Source organism: Corvus moneduloides, chromosome 2, assembly GCF_009650955.1.
Source record: "Corvus moneduloides isolate bCorMon1 chromosome 2, bCorMon1.pri, whole genome shotgun sequence".
Taxonomy (NCBI): Eukaryota; Metazoa; Chordata; class Aves; order Passeriformes; family Corvidae; genus Corvus; species Corvus moneduloides.
The window spans coordinates 18086263-18107484 of NC_045477.1; the positions used below are offsets into that span (position 1 = coordinate 18086263).

Genomic DNA, 21222 nt, shown 5'->3' on the forward strand with positions numbered 1-21222 from the left:
AATTCACAAAAAGTAATTTGAATGAGAATGAGAAATGAGAAGTGAGAAATTTTTCATACAATTTTTCATACTTATTTTTCTGTAAGTGAATCAAGACAAGTTCTTCTAGAAGGGGAAAGATTCATAACTTCACAAGCCAAGTGCAAGATGCAGCCGAGACAGGTCTGTGGCTGACTCCACAAGCTGTTTGCTCCGGAGCAGCCGGCGGCACGGCTGTGAACAGAACCCACGCTCCTGCTGCTCATCCTCATTTAACCGCAGGAGCTGGGACTTGTTAATACTTCTCTGCGGACAGCCCCAGTGCTGATGCCAGAGGCACATCAACTGCAGGCTGGCTGAATTCTTAACATCCAATTTCCAGGGGAAAACAAGTACAACATCTGGTCTTAGCCTACTGCCCAGCTTGGCCTATGGTCTGCCTCCACATGCACGTTATGAACCGATTTGGGGTCAGCCTGAATACAAAGCAGGACTGACTTGGGGTTTGATGACGCTGGGGCAAAGCTTGGATCTGTTTTGGAGGAGTTCTGGAAACTGTGAAGGATAGCAGTAGAAAGAATTGTTTTAAATGTTTTAAAGTAGCAGCATCTCATAACCCACACTAAACTTCAGACATGCACATTCACTCCCTCTCAGTATGGAATCAGCTACTCTCACAACTCTCACAGGTTCCTGAGAAATGTAACTGCATATAACTGACTAGAAAACCCCACTGAAATAAAACAAACTCTCCTGTCCAAACTGTACATGCTTCTTTTCTGTATTTTCAGACTACTCTTTCTTGCATTCCTTGATCTCTTTAAGAACAGATGCATTAAAATTGCCACAATTTAATTCTTTGTGTTTAAATCCCTGTGGGTTTCATGACAAAACTATTAAGAGAAGAAAATAAAATGTATGCCAGGTATATGAAAAGGAGTATAGTAAGATAGAGGAAGGTTGTTCATAACAGTTCTTTTTTTCTGTATGAGTGGTAACTAATTTATTATATAACAGTCTGTATTCAGTGATGGCATCTATACAAGAGATCTCAGTCTTGTTTCAGATGCATGTATTAATCTACTGTTAAAAAGCATTTTAAACCAGAGGAAACGATCCCTCTGCTTTGAGTAAAAAAATCCCAATAGGTGCCCACATTAACCTGCTCCTAAGACAACTCAAGTTTTTTGGAATTTCTAAGCTCATTCTCTGACCACTGCAATGTGTTGTCCTAGTGAACAGATGGGGAGGCAAAAAGAAAGCCCTTGATTGTAGAGCACTGCTCCTTCATGAGGGTAAATGAGGAAATAATCATCCAAACCACAGGAAAAAAAAAAAATCAAGTTAGGAAATACAAATTCCTATAGTCTTCAGCATCCAGAAGACAGTAAGAGGATTCCCATTAGGGGTATAACCCATTCTGATATTTCTCTCATGAATGTTTTAAAAGAAAGCTTGTGAATTCAGGTTTTGCTCCTGGAGTCTTTGTAATCAACTTTGTGCTCATTAGTGTTCTCTCTACAGGATATCTTTATGTGGATATATCCAGCAGATACAAGTATTCCTCAATACACCTTATCTTGTGTATTGTGTCTTAAGGAGGTAGATAATGTTATGGATGTGGTAGCTCATCATTTTACAACACTTGATTACATCTTGCTGAACTGGAATCTGACCAGTAAATATGTAACAGGCTATGCTATATGACAAAAATTTGTCAGATTCATCAGGATAAAATCCAGCAGCAGGAATTTTGCATCTAGAAGAGAAAGGATTGAGGAGAGAGGTGACCAGTATATTTAACTTTGATTGCTGGTGGCTCATCTGACAGCTGCTCTTTCCTTGACTCTGTTCTTGCAAGTCTTTGCAGTACTAATTCAGCAAAGAGGCTGAGCTTCAAATGTTTTGGCATGTCTGGGATATTCTGTTAATGACTGAAAAAATACTTTCACAAAAGCATGTGGACAAAATTAAATGTATTCCAAAAAATATGAGTTATCCCCTGCCAGCTGCTCCTGATTTCTGTTTTTGAAGAGGGAGAAGAAACCTGGGTTGATAAAGGAGTTCCAGAGTATATATTTCTACCATGACATAAGGCAAAGGTCCTCTAGAAGAAAAGGAATAATCTCCCTCTCTTTTTTAAGAGTCTCAACTTTTGCATAAATACTTGTTTTGAAATGGTCAGTCAAAACTCCCGTTTAGCTGTGATTAGCTCCCACAGCATGCCTGCTGAATTCATTACTAATTTTCAGTTATTTCTGTTTATTCATGCTTACTGATCTATTCTTTCTTTCGCTGGCTGTGCTGTTACTTTCAACCTCATGCTTTACTTGGAGACATAGGGTGTGGGGAATCATTAACCATCCTCCTCCACATATGCTGGACTGCGTGTTTTAAAATGGCACAGATTAAGGAGGCACTGTGCGAAAACAGAGAGCGTTGCAGAGCTGGATGACATCCAATCAGGCAAATACAATGTTCTTCAATTTCCTTATAGACAAACATCAATCCTGATCTAAGCCTCATGAGCAAAGGTTCATCGGAAGGAAGTTGTAAATGCAGACAGCACCATGGACCTGAGGTGCTGTTCCACTGGAAACAACAGCATCACTGTTGTACACCAACAGTACAGAATGACTGCTGTGGTAGTTACAGGGAGCTAGGCCCTGGTGGCAGGAAAAAGGGAAAAGGGAAGGGAAAAGCTTCACCTGCTTGCTTGTTTCAGGTACTGCCCAGCTCAGCTCTCTAGAGCAGGCTGTGCCTAAAGTAATTTTTTCAAGATCTGTAACTAAGCTCTGTCCCAGAGAGTTTCAAGCTGTATCTGTCAAATTATGTTAGTAAGGACTTACCCGGGCTCTCCCTGCATAAATGGAACTTGTGATTAATAGCCTCAATGCTGATATTCACATATGTAGGTTGTCATCTTTTTCTGTAGATAAAACCAAATATGAAGAAAGGAAGGAAAAGAAGGAAAGAAAGGAAAGGAAAGAAAGGAAAGAAAGGAAAGAAAGGAAAGAAAGGAAAGAAAGGAAAGAAAGGAAAGAAAGGAAAGAAAGGAAAGAAAGGAAAGGTGATTGTAAGCTGCTCTCAAGCAGGACAGCCAAGGAGGCAAAGTTGGACTTTTCTCTATATCCTAGCATGGTTTCCAGCACAGCTAAAAGCACAGGCCATGTGAAACAGCTCTGGAAGTAGCTACCCCAGTCAGGACAACTGAGTCCTGACAGCACTTGTCCCTGGCAGACAGGCACCACAGCAGAACTATGCAGAGTGCTGCAGGGCTGCTGAAAGCTTCTGTCATCTTTTTGAAATGGCAATCACCCACAGCTCTGATTTTCAAAACCTAAGTAAATCAACACAAGTTGCTTCATTCCTTACAATGTGTGTAGTGGCATAATCACAAAGGCAAGGGAAATGCTTTCAACTCACCCGAGGGTAGGCACTACACCATTTACCCCACCGGTTCCCCTTGTTCTCCCCCACATTAGTCCTGCCTCATGATCCGAGAGGGCTGAGCACAGGACTCGGATGAGACCAGCATGCAGCTTAACATATAATGTACAAACCTGCTCACAAAATACATCCCTGGTTTACAAGCAAGGGGCTGGGACACCGAGACATTGCACCACAGCAAAGAGCACAATGATAGCCCAAAACTGAACTCACTCCTGCCTTCCAACTTCCACAATGTTTTCCAGTCAATTCTTTTGCCTTGCAAGGACTAAAACTTGTGGCTTTAATACTCTGAAAAAGTTGGCAAAACTTTGTGTCCTCACCTAAATGCAATATGCACTGCGCATTTAAAAAAATAATAATAATTTTAAAAAATCAAATAATCAGGTAGAAGGTAGTACAAGAGCTTCAACATACAGTCCATTTCAAGTACATAACATGACACAATAATTAGGTTGTAGTTTATTATCTCTCTTTTTAAGAATTTCACAAGTTTTTCAAACAGGTGCATGGGTAAGGATGAGACTTGAGCAGGCAGGAGTTTCCTGTCAAACAGATGCCAAGATCTGTGGCAAATTCCATGAGATGCTCAAGTTGCTCCAGAGACAAGTGCCATCATATACAGCACTACTGCCCCACCATCGTTTCACAAGTGAAATGAACTCTCTCTCTCACCTCCAGACAACCAACACCATGTGGTGTATTCAGCTATCACTCCCTTACCCTGACAGAAATGTAACCACTGTTCGAGATATGGGACCCCAACAGCTTCTTGCCTTGAAGCCCCACCAAAATCAACACCCCAGGTATTGGTAGGGGTGAAATATTCAGGCAACTAACAAAAACTGTGACCAACCTCTGGACACTGGGACACTTGTTTTAGCAAGAAACAACACAAAAAGTGCCATCAGCAGAGTGAAGACTCCTGGCCGAGCCTTAACTCTGTCCTAAGTTTCAAATTATTTCAGCAAAAGGGACCACCTACCACCTCCAGCTGAGCCCCCTTTTTGTAGATGGGGATTGATCCTGTATTACTACAGAGCCAAGATGTTGACTATCTTGCACCAGATCTGCATGGCTGAACTTTAACATAGATACAATAATCAAGCTTTAAAAAATGCTACCGTTTCAAGCCAGCCAGAACTTTTATGTGTTGACAGGATCAGTGCCATCTCTTTTGCTGGCTGACACTACTTTCCCCAGAGCACTTCAGCTGTCACTTTATACTTTACTCCTTTCATAGAAGCCCATCTCCCATTTCTTTTATCAACTTTCACTTTTATGCAATGCTTTCAGACATACTAAAAAAAAAGAACTGTGAGGTTAATCCTACAAAGATAATTTCAGTATTAACTGAGCCATGGCTTGACATTTAGAGCACACACTCACAGCTGGGTTTGTTTGTTTGTCTAAAACAAAGAGGAATGAAAAAGAAAAGACAACTAAAATTTTGTAACTGATCTGACTAGTGCCATGACTCACACTGAAAAAAATGTTTTGAGTGAACTTGCCTTATAAGCAACAAGTGCTTTTTATAGGCTGCTTTCCATGTTTCATTTCAACTGAAAATTTAAACTAGACCTGTCATTTGAATTTTCTCACTGCTACATACACACTAACAGTTTGTCAGGTGACTGGCAAGAAAATTTAAATTTCCTCCAGATTTTACATTAACTTCCAGTTTAATTGAACTTTGAGGCTACAGAGAACCCATACAAAAGACAAAAGATCTCTTGAATTTCTGAACATGTTATTTATTACCACTTACCAACCAGAACTTCTAGCAGCAGCCTTTTGAAGGTTGCACACCCTATCTGCTGATACCCACTTTAAACTCATCTTTCTGCTAAATAGCAAGTATGAAACATGTCACGTAGGCAACTTAAAATGTGACCACAGGCAACACTGAAAGCTGAAGGACCAGTGAGCGGTACACAAGAACAAGGAAAAGTTCAGACAGGAAAGTCCAGAGAAGTTCAAACTCAAACTGGATGTGCACTGTCTCCCCTCAGAGCGGAGATGTGGGTGCATCATTCTCCTTTTCAGACACAGGCTTGATAAGCACAGCCACAGAGCAACAGCCAGGCTCCTGACAGGGCAGGCAAAAATAGAAGACAGAAAGCTCAGAACAAAACAATGCAAGCTGTAAGGTGTGAATTAAATGGGAACTGCTAAAGTGCTAAAAATGTGCAGCTTGTCTAAGCAAAAGCAAATAATGCAGAAACTTTCATATATTTCTGGAGAGCTTAAGAAAAGAGGAGAGACTAGCTAGAGCAATTCCACAAGTGACAGATCTGAATTATGAGGTAGAGGATGAAATTTAAAAAGGAAACAACACTGGCTGAAACCCCTGGAAAAACCTCCTGACCTTGAGGTATTATTGGCCATGGCACATCCCCTGTGGAGAAGGCCAGCAAAGGCCTGGAGAGGCCAGCAAAGAGCCCACTGGAAGGAACTGGCACTGCCTGGCTTGAGGGGGACAACTTCATCTTGCAGGCCCTTTCCATTTCTGCACTTAAAATCTTATTATACTGCTATCCTATTTTGGAAATATATGTTTATCTATTTCTTCCATAGTTGAGAGCAATTAAGGATATGACTGTGTATCAAAACTAATTAATTCCTGAGACTTAATTACAGAGGGAATATTCTACAGTACTAAAATTGTCAGTCAGCAAACAAAACAACATAATTGCTTTAAAATTACATACTTGATGAATGTCTTATATATTCTATATGATATTAGATAAAACTGCACCCTTTTTCCTTTTGTTCCTCTGCTGAGAAAATAATTTCTTTCCTTTTCCCCAAATTATATAACTTATAATGGAGGGTACTGGAACAGTGCAATTAATACTGTTCTTTTAAACAGATAACCCAAGTACAAGCCCTATGCGGTGTTTTTATTAATAAAATTATCTTCACATTAGGTCAGGTCTTTTTACTTGAGCTTACTATATCTTGCTTGCCAATCATACCTTGGAAAACAATACTGTTAAAGGGAAATTATGGTGAAACAATTATTTTTTCCTCCATATTTATCAAGCAAATTTACTTACAGGCAGTACTTCATCAAATAAGCTCCATTAATATTAACCATATAAATATATTTTGAAGATCAAGGGGAACAGAGAACATAGCAGGCTACAATAACTGAATTACCTTTGTCTTTTCACCAATAACATTTCTCTCCAGTTCAGCTATTTTTCTGTTTAGATGATCCAATATTTCCTTCTCTTTCAGCAGCTCTGTTGTTTCAGATTTCTGTTCCCCATCCAAAAGGGCACATTCCATATCCAACTAGGAACACAAAACATCTTTCAGAAGCAGTCCAGATTCAGAAGAAATCTTGATACACATGATTTTCAGGGGGGAGGGGAATGAGTTGGCTCACAAGAGAGAAATATTTTTTAGAAAGGGGAGGGGGAAAAAAATAACCCCATAAGTTTTTCTGCCATAAAAGTTAAAAAGAGGTCACAAATTTGAGAAAAAGTAAAATTGCAATATAAAATACTGCAAAATAAAGTCCAAACCAACTTTAGCTTGAAGATTCTTTTTCCCAAAACTTTTTGTTTTCTATCTCTTCTCTGTGCTTCCTCCTGTTATGATGCTGTCTCTGTGCCCAGGCTCTGTAGGAAACCCTTCTGGAACAGCTGTTTCTTTCCTGTTGCTGATAATTGGAGCAGGCACAACCCAAATGCCTGGCCAGCTTAGTTTGCAACTGTGAGATTCCAGAAGTCAAGAGGGTGCCAACATACCCTTGCCACTGTAAAGCCAAGGAGGTTTGAAAGGAAGTTGTCTCACTTCCTTTCTCTTTAAACAGCCACAGGAGACACTACCATAAAACTCCCAAGTGACACAAGGTATTTGGATCAACTGAGTGACCATTAAACAAGCAAGATTGTTCCAATTCCACTTCAGAGTGTAATGGTTACAGCTGGGAAAGGCTAATCCAAGCATCATAAGCATCCCCCAGCTGGGGAAAAATACCGTTCATAATAGGAGACTGCCAGGTTTGTGATCCAGATGAAAAAGCACAGAATATGAAGGCTACACACATCCATGAGTTCCCTATGTACTTGCTGAACCCATTAGACTTATGCTATGTAGACACATGTAACAAGCAAGGCATTGAAAACAAAAACCATATTTTATACCTCTCTTGAGGACTCATCCATCTGGTCATTTAAATCTTTGATCTTCTGCTCAAGTTCTTCCAAGTTATTCAGTATTACTATGCGCTCCTCCTCCAGTTGACCAAGCTCCTGCCTTCTCTGCTCTTCACTGGTGCATTCTGGTATCTGCAGTTGCACACCACAAGAAGTTCATTAGAAAAAGAGGCAAACACTGTCTTTTCTGCCCCCTTTCATATAGTTCTCATTTTAGACAAGTATGGCACTGTTGGTTTTGAACCCATTACGTATTTCCCATCTACTATATTGCTATTTCTATATTTAGGAGGTGTACAAGAGAAACAAACATGATACTTTACTTCCAGGCATTGGAACTAAATACTATACTTAACAGTAAATACTATTCGTTCTAAAGGAATTACTAAAACTTAACCTTTGAGAATACTTTACATGCTCTGCTATTTAAGTTGTAAAAATCCAATTTTTCCTTTATAAAAATAACACAGACAGATGGAGATGCTTTTTATGTCAATTTCAGCTGTTCAGTTAATAGAGGCCAAGAGGTAGGATAGGACATTTTTGTAACCAGTCATTAAGATGGGCAGCTTCTGTAAAATAAGGACAAAAGTTGGTTCCATCTCCCCAGGGAGCACAGGTTGCCATTTCCTTACTAGTTACAAGATTAAACAAGAATGAAACAAGATTACGAAGAAAATACCTGTGATCTTACACAATCGAACACTAGACCAAACAGCACTGAGTTTGAAATGCATTCTTCATGTTCACCTGACCCCAGGGGTTTGCAATCTACTTCCTCTGGGAAGGCTGTTGGCTCATTATCCCCAACCAGGATTAAAGGTGGGCTGCATGCAGCACTTTGCAGTCCCCTTTGGGCCACAATTTGAGCCTCAAATGAGGCTCAGCTCAGCTACTGAATGGCTACTCTGAGAGCAGGCATTTCATCCTGAACAAATCTGAGCTCAGTATTTTAAAACAAGCTGCACTTCATTAACGCAGTTGCTTGCTGCTGCTTTTCTCAGGGCTTAACAGAACTCCCTTTACAATGAAGGAATGAATGGCATTCCTTGATTTAGCAATAGTAATCCTAGCAGGAAAGCCTCCTTTTGTCCAGTCTCCTGTTCAGATAATGCTGACATAACATCTTTGACTTCAACTTCCTAATAAGGATTTAAAGTAGGATCTCTGACTTGCATGAAGAAAGCAACCAATGGGAAAGAAATGAAAGACCATGGCAACTTGTAAGTGAAATGTGTTACTACCTTTTTAACATGGAAAGACCAAGTCAAGACATAATAGCATGTTTCCATTCAACACAATTTCACACCAGAAGACTCAACAGATTTCCAGAGAGATAACCCTTTGGAAGTGAAGATGTGTTTCTATCACACCTCTCTCTTCTTCTACACACACACACACTTTTATTGACTCTCAAGTTGTGAGTGTAGCAGGCATTAAATACAATTCACCTTAGGCATATAACCATGCTGAAGATCATACTGTGTGTAAATAACACTAAATGGAAGAGATAAAGTATTTTGAAAGTGTGAACTTGTTAAACAGAAACATGCTTTTATGGCTTTGCTTGGTCTCATTACGCTCCTGATTCCAGCTCTTGAATCCAGTTACTTAACACACTGCCTGCCACTGGGATTTGCTGCACTGCTGCTCTGGCACAGCCTGGAGGAGGAGGCTGCTGCACTAGCAAGGAAATGGTTACAAATGCTGTTAGCTCCTTTATTAAAGGACAATTTCCTTTTGGTAATGAAACAGCAGTGAGAAGCACACAGGAAAGGAAGTGCAGCTGATTAAAGGCAGCAGTTTGGTTGGAGGGGCAGGAGGCTTGCTGCTACCACATCATCCCCAAGAGACAACGGCTGATCTGGCAAGTGGCTCAAAGGGAAAGGAGACAGGAAAGTGAATTCAGCTCAGGCAACTCCTCTTCACCTCCCAAGTGAGTGTGAGAAAACATACTCCTCTTACAAGAGCCTCGGGTTGGGAGAAAACAGCAGAGCATCCCTTCCCTCCTACATCTCAGCAGGATGCTAAGCAGGGTTCTGGAAACCTTCTTTATTTAAGTAGCTGTAATTGTTCAAGCAAATCCTTCTCCCTTGGAAAATCTTAAAACTCTTCCTGAACTGTACATCCCACTAAAAAAACCCACCAACTTCCAGTACCATTAGCTTCCACAGGATATGAAATAATCATTTGCTGGCTGCTACATTTTGCTGGCTATATTTTCTACATTTGATGGCTTATAAAATTGTATGAGTTGTGAGATTAATTCTCATACCTAAGCCAGCCTAATTGTGGCACCTGCCAGGACAGCCAGCTCCTAGAGGAGGATTTCAAGCAGCAAAGCCTGGATTACACTGTCTCCTCCTACAGAGCGTTACCTTTGGTGTGATGCTTAGGTAGGATGACTCGGTGGTGTCCTTCAGGAAGCTGGGAGCAGCAAAAGGCAGGGGCTTGGTGCCTTCATTGAAGTGCTCATCAGCTCTCAGCCCTCGTGAGGGCAGGTAAGCAGCAGTGCCACGGCTGTGGCTGCTCAGCTCCGAAAAATCCGAGTCGCTTGCAGATGATTTCAAGTGGCTTCTGAACCTCGTTTCCAGATTCATCTGGGAGTCTTCGAACACGGAATCCTCATCAGAGAGCTGAAGTTTTTCGAGTTCTTTGTTAATTTTTTGAACATCAGCAACTGTAGTAGCTGCAGCAGGGTCGCTGTCAGATTTGGAGTATTCTGCACACAGACTGAGGATTGTCTCAAGCCGCTGTCGTTCCTAGTTCAAAAAAAGATAATGGCACTGAGTGTCACATGTGAGCTAAAATAAAGATGAAGTTAAAGTTTGCTGGGTTTTTTTGTTTTGTTTGGGTTGGGGTTTTGTTTGTTTGCTTTGAGTTTGGTTTTTTTGTTTTAAAGTGAAGGATTAAAGTCCATGTAAAGTCCATCTACCATTTAGAGATAAACAGATATACATAAATAAATTACAGTGCAAGATGAAGAATCAAAATTAATGTGGAAGAAGATTTTAAGAATGTCAAAGCTTTCTACATTGGAAAGATAAGTAAGTGTTAGGACATCTTATTTAACTAGCTATTCATTTCTGTGAAATGTACTTTTAAATTTTTTATTGAGGTTTTTTGTTCACACCCATTTGTATGTACACATGTCCAGTGATCTCACTATGTAAATCACTAATTGTTCCACTTCACACTTATGCTATATTCCTACCAGGCTGCAAAATATTGCATAGATTTTCCATGAACTCACCCATTCCTGACTTTTTTAGATTTTCCATTTTGTTAACTGTGATTCCTCCTTTTGAGAGAATTAGTCATTTTAGTCACATTTTGAAAAACACTGTTTTAGGAGCATTAACAGAAAAAAAGAGGCATCACATCTAACATGCAACAGCTGTCAAATGCACAGAAGTGGAGGAAGTATTTATTTACCAGTTTACTCAAATTCCCTATGGATTCATACCAACATTTCAAACTTGAGACTAAGAGTAGCTGTGCCATTTTGACTTGATGTGCTTCAAGTTGTTATAAACATTTAATTTCTGAAGGATTTCTAGATCTCTATGATACCTTTCATCAGCTGTTAGCAAGCTATATTTGTTTTATTTTACTCTATGCATAGCTTCCTGTAACTTCTATTTCAGATTAATTTTTTTTACCTTATCATTTTGAAGAGATAAAGCATTTATGTAATTTCATGTTACTTTTGTTAAAGAAAAAAAAATTTAAAATTGCTTACCATAAGTCTATTGAAAATTTTGCTGGAAAAAAGACCACTGTGAGAGTTCCATGCTTGGCATTAATACCTGCGCTAATGATCTAATTTCTCATTTCTAGGAAATCCTTTTACAGTTATATTTAAAGAGAAAGCCAAAAAACCAACATCCTCAGCCTCCCTCCCCAAGAACCACTACAGACATATTCACTTTCCAAGCTCTACCTGGCATTACATTTGCAAAGAGGATTTGCACAGCAGCTACTTCTGCCAGCCCTAACACTTCCTATGCCCAACTGCAAGTGATAACAAGGATCAAGCAAAGTAGGGCAGGCAGTACACTGCCTCAGCTTTCCCTGCAGCAAGCCATTGAACTGTATGAAAATTTAACACTGGTTACACACACCCAGCTTTTTATACGGCTACCGAGAGATTACCTGGCTGTACGCGCCACATGTGCACATCACCCGCAATTAAGACCTCTGTTTCTGAGCTGGAGAACCCGTCTGAACCCACCCCTTTCCAAGCACTACCCAAACGAGAGAGCGCTGTGAGAGAGCGATTTTGCCTTTGGGTAGCTTATTCCCAGGTTCCCACTGAGATTTCCTCGGAATCCGCCTGTAACGAGCCGCTGAAATAACAGAGCCCAGGGCAGCAACTGCAAACTTCTATTTTCCACGAAATAGGTCCAGCAGATTCTCAGACATCCTTCAGCCCCAAAAGGTCGACATAATTATAACTCTCTAAAGCCTTGTTCCCTCCAGGCAACCACTGCCAGACCTTAAGCCTCTTCCCTTACCCTTCCAGCACCGCTATCCTCCTTCTTACTAAGTCTTTTGGCCAGGCAACCCAATTCCTAAAGCCCTGTGCAAGTGCTGGCTGGGACAGCCAGTAATTATGCAGCTCTCCCTGTTGTGATGGCATCGGGCCTGTTGTAAGGGTTATAGATGGGAAACACGGACATCAGGACACGAGGTCCCATCACTCCTGCAACAACAGGCTGTATCGGGTTACCCCACGCCAAGCTTCCATCCCTTGGGTAATAATAGGAAATGGAAATTTCAAAGCACAGCCGCTGCTCATTCCAGCCTAAGTGCTCAGGTGTGGCACTCTGGCTGCAAACCAAAAGGGATTCTTTCTTTCCCCCCTCAAGCTTCAGATGCTCGGGAAAAGCTTAAAAATTTGCAGGAAAACCAGTCTTCAAGAAATTCCTGATGAGCTTTCAGACATGTTACAGAAATACTGATATCTCTCACTTCTATTTTGACATGTGCTGAGAGGCTTATGGACAGGAAGCTCTGTGGTTATTTTATACACTCTATTCTCACCATTTCATCTCAGCCAGCTCATTCCAGCTCCAGCACACCTGCATGTAACTGTTTCCAGCATAAATTTATCACTGAAGAAGCAAGCTAGGAAAGCACCCTTGAAATGAAAACCATGAAAAAAGTAGCACATGGAAAATCCAGTCAATAATTTTACAAGAAATACCCTACAAGTTATTTGTGAACTGAACACAGCAGAGGGAAAAAAAAAAAAAGGTATGTCAAAAGCAGGAAATGGGTTTAAAATTGGCTCTGGTGGGAGGGAGGGATGTTGAATCAAGCCTTGTAAGCCTGTCAGTGTGTTTCCCCATAAAATGTCCTTTCTAACAGATTAAAACATCTCTGTGTATTTTCTATAGTTCTCTTCCCCGCTACAAAGAGGGGTAACAGGTCTTGTGCAGCTTCTGCCTGAGCAGCTTCGCTACTCCTGGCTTTGAGAAAGCTACACATCACCTATGGTTGGCTGCAAATTTAAGTGCTGAAGGACAAGGGATGGGATAAGGAGATAATAACCTTTTTCAGCTACTGATTATCAATGACATTAAGAGACATCCGTGGTACGCTGCAAAAAAAAAATTCCAAAATAGCAGAGGTATATATCCCACATTTTTAACAGTAACCATGTGGTGATTCCTAGATTTGTTCATCTGCTACAGATCATGTTTATGAATTTTACAAATGCGTAGAGGTAGGTGATGCTATATCTGGATATCAAGGCAAGCCTTGGTTAACAGCTGTGACAAACAGGAAGCTTTTCAGGTATGTTCCATTAGGATCTGGATAACCTCACATTTCATTAAAAATACATGTGCAGTCTATCCCTTGTGACAAAGACTAACATGAATTATGGCTAGTCCGTGTGGCCAGGTTTACTCTGCCTGAAGAGGCTGTTGCCAGAGAACAGCGCTTTCATACTGTTGCTCAGACAGACAAACCACCACCATCTCAGCAAAGGCTGGGAGCAGCAGTTAGTCAAAAAGGAGGGTGGGAAAAGAGGCAGGGACTGGGGAAGAGAGATGCAGAAACCCCCCAGACTTTCTTTCTTACAAGTACATTCACTACCTCATAGACAAGAGGCAGGAGAAAGCTTTCTCTTTCTTTCCTACATTTCTAAGGAGCTTATTTCAAAGATAAACTTGAACTGGGACTGAGGACAGTTCGCCAACTGTTCTCTCCCTTCCCCCCAGTTTGCACCAGTTTCTCACTCCAGACTAGTTTATTTTCTCATTGTCAGTCCTTGTTTTGCTATGGTTAGTGCTTCAGCTCCGAGGTTACCACCAGCAGCATGGCTTTCAGAAGCAGCACCTGTATTTAATGTCCCTCTCTCAGAGGCAGCTCTGACAGCAGAGACAGCTGCACAGAGAAGCAGCATGGAGAGGCCCAGGTCACAGCAGAGGACCGGGTGTGCCTCGTCCTTTCCTTCCCAGAGCAGGCACAGGAGACGCGGACTGGTAAAAGCAGGAGAGAGCAGTGGCACAGAGTAGAGACAGCCTGCAGGGAGGAGCTGAGCAGGTGGCTTTCTGAAAATTAGCTCCTGTACCTGACACGTGTTCTGCTCCTGAGGGAATGCCACTGGCTGCCAACATAACAGCGTTGTTCAGCTCTCTTGTCCCTAGAGTACCTATGCAGATGATCCTTTTTGAACCACACCAAGGGCAGGAGCCTGAAAACCAGAATTCCAGAGCAGTACTTAAGTTCTGTAAATAAGAACAGGTCTCCTGTAATTGATTTCTTCCTGGACCATAGTGTTAATTTGCGTAACACATATAGCTGCAAAAATTAAGCGTATGTAATCCAGATTTTGGCTTATTAAAGACCCCACAGAAATGTTTTACAGCACAATTGAAACTGAATGTTCCTGAAAACTTATGGAGTCATCAGTATTAGTTACATTCTGCAGGGGGTTTTATCCTGTTATACAGCACTTGTTCAATTACAAAACTAAATGATGTTAAGTAGCTCTTCTGTAACACTATAGAGACTGTCAAATACTAATGGTGGGAAAAATTACCTTGAAGCTAGCCTTTGTCTACTTGCCTGGGGCTCCTTTAAGAGCTAATCACTTACAGTTTTATATACAGCTTGGGTAATTTATGCTTAAAGGGTCTATTAAAGGCACAGTGCCAATATAGATTTATAAAACATGAATATGAGGTTTTCCACAAGTCATATAAAGACTTACATAAGCTCTATTAACCGTGATTTTAAGGCAGTACCATCTTAAAAACTCAAAAATAGTTTCATTTCATTTTCCCTTCACATAAGCACATCTTACTAAATTGCAAAGCATCAATGCAAACCAGGCACAGGGATATTCGGTATTATTCCCTACTTCTGAATAAACTAATGAAATTCAGTGCTCTTCTGACTGTGACAAAGTGGACTATGGAACAAGACCCTTGAATTTTATTACTGCACATTCAGGCATTGGTAAATTGAAATCTCTCCCAGTACAAATCCTGGATTTAGTAAAACTTCATTAACAAGCGTATGTTTACAGATCCCTACTGACAGCTGGGCTATGGAAGGCATCACGAACCTAGTGCACATGTGATTTTTAGGTACCTACCACCATCTAGAGGAAATATATTGTATTGCCTAAAAACCAGCACAAAAAACTTTAGTGCTATTTAAACAAGCAGTTATCGAAGAAAACAGATGGCCCATAATATCTACCAAATTATGTTGCCTTTGCTGTTCCACTCCCAACCACCCCATGGTCTGAAGAGAGAGGCCCCTTTTTAGTTCCAGCAGCTACCACAACTGGGCTTTCATCTCAGATAGGAAAAAAAGAGTGAGATTTCCTCTTTAAATAATAATTAAAAAAAAAAAATAGCTAACTGAATTGCATTGAACATTATTAGATCACAGTGATAACCTTTTTCCTTGTTTATAAGGCTCCTGGGCTAGTGTCAGCAATAGCTACTCTGACTTCTACTCATGTCCAGCTTGTATAAACATCCCCGTGCCAGGATGCAATGTCCGGTCAGCCGGGCTGGAGAGGAAGCAGACACAGGTCGTGACCCTGCTGCCTGTGCCAGGAGAAGCCCTGTGCTGCCCCACCTGCTCCCACAGCCCATGGGCCCCTGGCACTAATGCCAGAGGGATGGCAGGAATAAGAGCGCCAGTTCCTCCTGCTCTTCAAGTCACAAAGGAGCAGGCTGGCAAAGCAGAAGCGGCACCAGTCTTCAGCTAGTTTATGTGAACCCAGCCATAGACAGCAGATCTAAAGAAACAGATATGGAGAAACACCAAATCCTGCAAAAGTATGTATGTGTCTTTTCTATTTGGTGCACAGCAACAAATTAAAACTTAGACTTTTAAATAATTTTAAAAAAACCAACCTGCATATTTTTACTATTTGTACTTTCTTTTCTCATCTCTGGTTATTTCTTTGGGCAATGACAGCAGATAATTTGTTTTCATATGCAGGCTGCAGCAGCAGCTCTAAATGCAAACTTTTAGAGGAGCCTGTGACACTTAAAAGCAAACTAAACACAAGTCAAACTCATAGAATAATTTATGTGGAAAAGAAAGAGTAAACAAGTGAAAGTAAACCGAAGAGTTCAAGGGCAGACACTAGGTCAAACTGCAGTGAGTGCATAGATTTTACTACCAAAAAAAATCCGGAAGTGAATATCAGCTATCAAATAGAAGACACTCAAGCCACTCTGTGCCAGCAGAATAGCTACAGGGGCAGTGCTGGTGCAAAGAAAGATACTCTCTACTTCTTATCTGGACCACAGAGCACTCTAGTCCTCTAAAAAAGCGTGCTATTTTTCTGATGGAGTTATTTGAGCAGTCCTACACTGTTCTTCTACCTACTGTGCTTCAAAAACCCAGTAAGGAAAATCCTTGTGCACAGGGACTCTACATTTTCCCTGCCATTTACCTACCAGCTACTCAACTTGAGCTTTTACACAGCACTGAAAGCTCAGAGCACACAGTTTTGATACCCATGAACGCTTCTTTAGTTGGGGTTTTTTATTCACACCTTCCCCCATCCCAAAAAACAGAGAGACCTGAGCAGACATGGATCCTTTGCCCATGTCAGTACTCAAGGGCAAAAAAATTGTTCTTTGGTAGCTTCAGCTGGATATATCAAGACCCTGTTTGCACAGACCCTTGACTATCCTTTGGACAGGGATCCACACACAGGGATCCACAGGGATCCCAGAACAGGACAGGCCCTAATATCCAAAGAACTGATGTCTGGATTTATATACATACATATATATATATGTATATGGATCTTTCTACTTCTCAGAGATGTAGAAACCTGTTTATGGCATTTTTCAGACTCTCAAACCATTGGAAGGAGGCACTGATGTGATATTTCACTCTTCTACCAAATGAAGAGTGAAATGAAGAGCTCTAGCAAATGGAGAATGAAGGAATGGAGCAGTATCTTGAGTATAAGATCAACTCAATCAGGAGCAAATTCCTTCATGTTCAAATTATGTGTAACACACAAAACATCATATTTTTTTCAAAAACTTTGGAAAAACAGTAAGCAAATTCTCTTTTTAAAGAATTGGGACTTGAAGGAAGTATTGCTCAGCAAGAGGAAATATTGAGGGGTGGGAATGTAGCCATTTCATCCAATTATAAAATCGGAACAATTATCAGCATCACCGAATACCGAAACAACCCAATATGTTTCATCCCTCACCATGAAAAATAATTAAAAAAAAAAAAAGCCTGTTCTCTCTGAAATACGAATACGTTGCTTTTATGACTGATTATCTCAGGTTTTACAGCATGACTGCCTGCAAAACCTTCTGATAACAAGCAAAGAAGCAATCACCACTCTGCACACACAACACACCAGGACTAGGGAGAAGATTACAGAAAGGAGTAGAGGAATGGCAGGACAAAGGCAGGAAGAAGAGGGAGAAACAACATTTCTGCTGATGTTTCCCACAACCTTTTTCCCAAGCCACACAGCCATTTTCACTCACAGTTGGTCCTTCTTGCCCTGGGAAGCCCAGTCGCTGCTCCCAAGAAGCTGCAGCTTCAAGGGGAGCCAGCAGAGGTTTTGGGGAGCAAAGCAGGGCATGGATGCACATACCCTGACACTCACGGAGTGGGGAAGGGGCAGTGCCTGCCCCCCTCTCACACCTGAGCCTCAACACTACAGCCTTCGAGCAGGCAAAGGCGAACCTGTTCACATCTTGCGAACAACAGCGTGTATCTTATAAACTACAGTGATCAGTGGACTGGGGGGGGAAAAGGCAGACTCCTGTCTGTGTAACAGGCTCCTCACCAACTTGCATCCAGGACATAGGTGAGATGGGGCATGGAGAGGCATCTCACTGGGTTACAATTCTTAGGCTGAACCTGCTACTCGTACGATTCAAGATGGGAACGGTGGCCCTGCACAGGCACCAGGTCATTGCTAGTGGTCACTGACAGGCATCCCCTTCTCCCACATTCCCACTACTCCTGCGTCCATCCTCCCCACAGCTTTTCACCCCCAGCCTGCCCAGGAAATGAATTCTCCTGCAGGTTTGCTGTCTGTATGCAAACTATACAGGTTTAAGAGTATCCTATTTCCATTTTGCTCAAATTCATAAGATGTGAATTAGGGCACACAAATGTAAAGTTAATGTCTCAAATTTAAGACTCAGGAGTACCAACTGGCCCATCTAATGACCTCTATTTCTATGTGGATGATAAAATATGAATGCATGTTAATATGGTCAGAGTCCCAAAGCCACTCTGAAAACCCTTTGGAAGAACTGCTCTGTGTTCTTCCAGAGACAGTTTCAATACAAAACTGTTTCAAACATCTCTGTGGGTTCTGAAGACATTTTTACTTTTCCCACTCATAAGTTGTTTCAATAATACATAATTACATTTTACTACCTATATAATCCCAAGGTGAGACAGTATGCACTACTTTACATTCACTGAGACAAAGAAAGAAATTGTCCTCCTCTGCTACTCTCCATCTTGGGAGGGGGAGAAGCAAGGAGGCCTGTATTTTAATGAACATGCTCAAAAGGAAAAAATGAAAACTAAGCAGAAAAATCTCTGCAGATGGCTGTTTAGCCCACACCAATGTATACCTGACTCTGCAGCACACAAAGCTGAGCAGCTTAGAGCAGAATCTCTTTTTCTTTGCCCACTTACCACAAAACAGTGTCATCATCTAAAGCAAAAAGTCCTGGATCCCTGCAGTGTAATTTGTGGGTTTTATGTACACAGACATTTTAACAGAGCCCACAGGATAACTGAATACAATTTACATGGGTTCCAACATTTTTTCAGGATGGCTGAATGGCACCGTCTATCCAAGCAGCACGCTATGTACGGGTTAGCTTTATGGACTGTAACAATAAACAAGGCATCTGGAGCAGGCAGCATTTGAATTTCAAAACAGAGCAGCTTATTCTTTGCTGTACCTTCCTGATGGCTAGACCTGGGATGGGTATTTTGCAAATGCTAAATGTCACAGATAAATAAGAGGAAGAGAAAAAAATTACCAGCCGTTCCATCTCCTGCTCCCGAAGTCGCTCTTCCCTCTGCCTCCTGTGATAGTCCATGAGGTCTTCCCTTCCTGAAATTGAGCTAATGCTGTTCTTCCGCTCTCGCATGGACATTTGCAGAGAATTTGGTGTCTGTCTGTAAGTTTCCAGATCTGGGTCATCAAGTTCCATGGAACTGGTGGAAAGGTTTCTTCGGACAGAGAATGACCTGTCAAAATCCACTGGGGAGAAAGAACTACTGGGACTTGTTCCTGAGAGTCCAAGTCTATCAAAATCATCGGGGAGATACGGGGAAGAAGGTGCTAAAAGCATCTTTTTAGCAATTCGAGGGCTTGCAGGAACACTAAGAGTTGAACTGACATAGGGATTACTCCCAGAGACAGAGTTTGCATGTGGTAAAACCCCTGAGCTGCAAGAAGAAAAATTCAGGTAATTATCAGCATCGAAAGCATTCTGAGGTAGATCTTTTTCTCCAAGTTTTTTCCTTTTACTATTACCCAGAGAGCTTCTGGGGGGCAAACTTAATGGCACCAGCTGGTTTTCTGTTGATTTATACAGTCTGGGTAGGGAACGGCTGTACATTCCCATATGACTTAGAGATCCACCAGAGTATTTCCTAGGCCGTGAACCCAGAGTTTCCATCATCACATCCTTGTACTTAAGTGGCTTTATGTGTAGGGCCAGACTGTTTTCAGCATTCATTCTCCTGCCTTGCTTTGGGCTGGAAGGCATGCTGGCTGCCCCAGAATTGCTACCAGGTGAGAGCACCAGCTCGTTCCCCGAGCTTCCATTCCACATAGTCAGGAGAGAGCCTGAGATCTTCTTTGACTCCAGCATTCCTGGGAAGTAGATGTTGTCATAAGATTTATTTCTCTGACTGTACTTTGAGTAGTTAAACTTATCCATGTGTCCAAGGGATTTTTCATTTTCTCTGCTGGCATGAATATCAAAATCTGTCCTTCCTGAACTATACCCACTGAGGGATGGAGACATGCCTGATATGGAACCCAAATGTTTTACAGAGATGCTTTTATCTGGAAGATACGGGCTTTCACAGGGGAACTGCTTGCCTCCTTGAATTTTGTTAATAGAGTGTGTATTTTTAACACTGGAGGAAGAATTAGGTTTAATTGGCATAGGTTGTGAAAGGGTTAAATAAGAGCCAGCATAGTCCCCATTTGTTTTAAATTTAAGAGTTGATGAATATTTCTTCGTGTTGAGGTTTTCCATAATATCCTGGAGACCATTTTCAAGGGAATTCGCCACAGAACCCTTTCCCAAACTAGCATTTTGTAATTCCATCTGTTTTTGTGAGTGGCTATAGTCTGCCATAATCTTACTGGAATCTGTAAAGAAGACAAAACAAGAAAAAAAAAAATTAGCTAGTAAGTAGCCTCTTGCATGTGCATGCCTGCAAAATAACGTGAACACTTTTTGCAATAATTACTGTGCTTGTAATAAATGTGTCTCAGATCACTAAGCAAAGGAGGAGATGCACAATTTTCCCATCTGCTTCTGCAGAAGATGGGAGACAGAAAAAGAAGCGGTAGAGGCACAAAACCATACCAAAGTCAGCAACACAGTTGGAAAGAGGCTAGACTCTTTCTTTGCTGTCCTATCCATTGCAGGAGTCTGTGGTTCAACCTTTATAATCCTGAGCCTCTTAAGATATCCATGAAGTAAGGAAGAATTGTTGTCCTGATGTTTTACAGCTGAGGAACTGAGGAACAGGGAGAATATGCAAAGCAGACAGCGGAGTAAAGAATCCAACTCGGGTCTCCCAGGGCCAAAGACATAAGATACTGCTCTGGATCACCTCTTCCTTTAATCTGTGCAGCTAGTGCATATGAGCCCTGATATACTAGTGAACTCAATTTAAAGCTCAGGAGTTTGTCACCTTTCTGCTTACTTTGTGGATGGTCCTGCAAAGCTTAATGGGAAAGTACAAAACCAAGGCACGTTTTTCAAGGTGCTCATGCTCTAAAAATACAAAGCTGTAACTACATCTGCAAAGAGCACTTTGGTTAAAAGATAACCTTAAGGAAGTAGAATGCTAGGCTGCATGACTTCATTCAAAACATCAAACCCAC

General features: G+C 41.3%; 1 protein-coding gene across 13 annotated transcripts in view; it reads right to left on the reverse strand.

Annotated features, from left to right (window-relative positions):
• The window catches only part of PHLDB2 (pleckstrin homology like domain family B member 2), a 65680-nt gene that overhangs the window by 31411 nt on the left and 13047 nt on the right, over positions 1–21222 (reverse strand). For all 13 annotated transcript variants that reach the window (XM_032098293.1, XM_032098302.1, XM_032098300.1 and 10 more), the window contains 4 exons: positions 19130–20478; positions 9977–10360; positions 7587–7730; positions 6592–6729 (listed from right to left, as the gene is read on the reverse strand). In XM_032098293.1, coding sequence (XP_031954184.1) covers positions 6592–6729; positions 7587–7730; positions 9977–10360; positions 19130–20478 — 2015 coding nt within the window. The remainder of the gene's footprint in view (positions 1–6591; positions 6730–7586; positions 7731–9976; positions 10361–19129; positions 20479–21222) is intronic.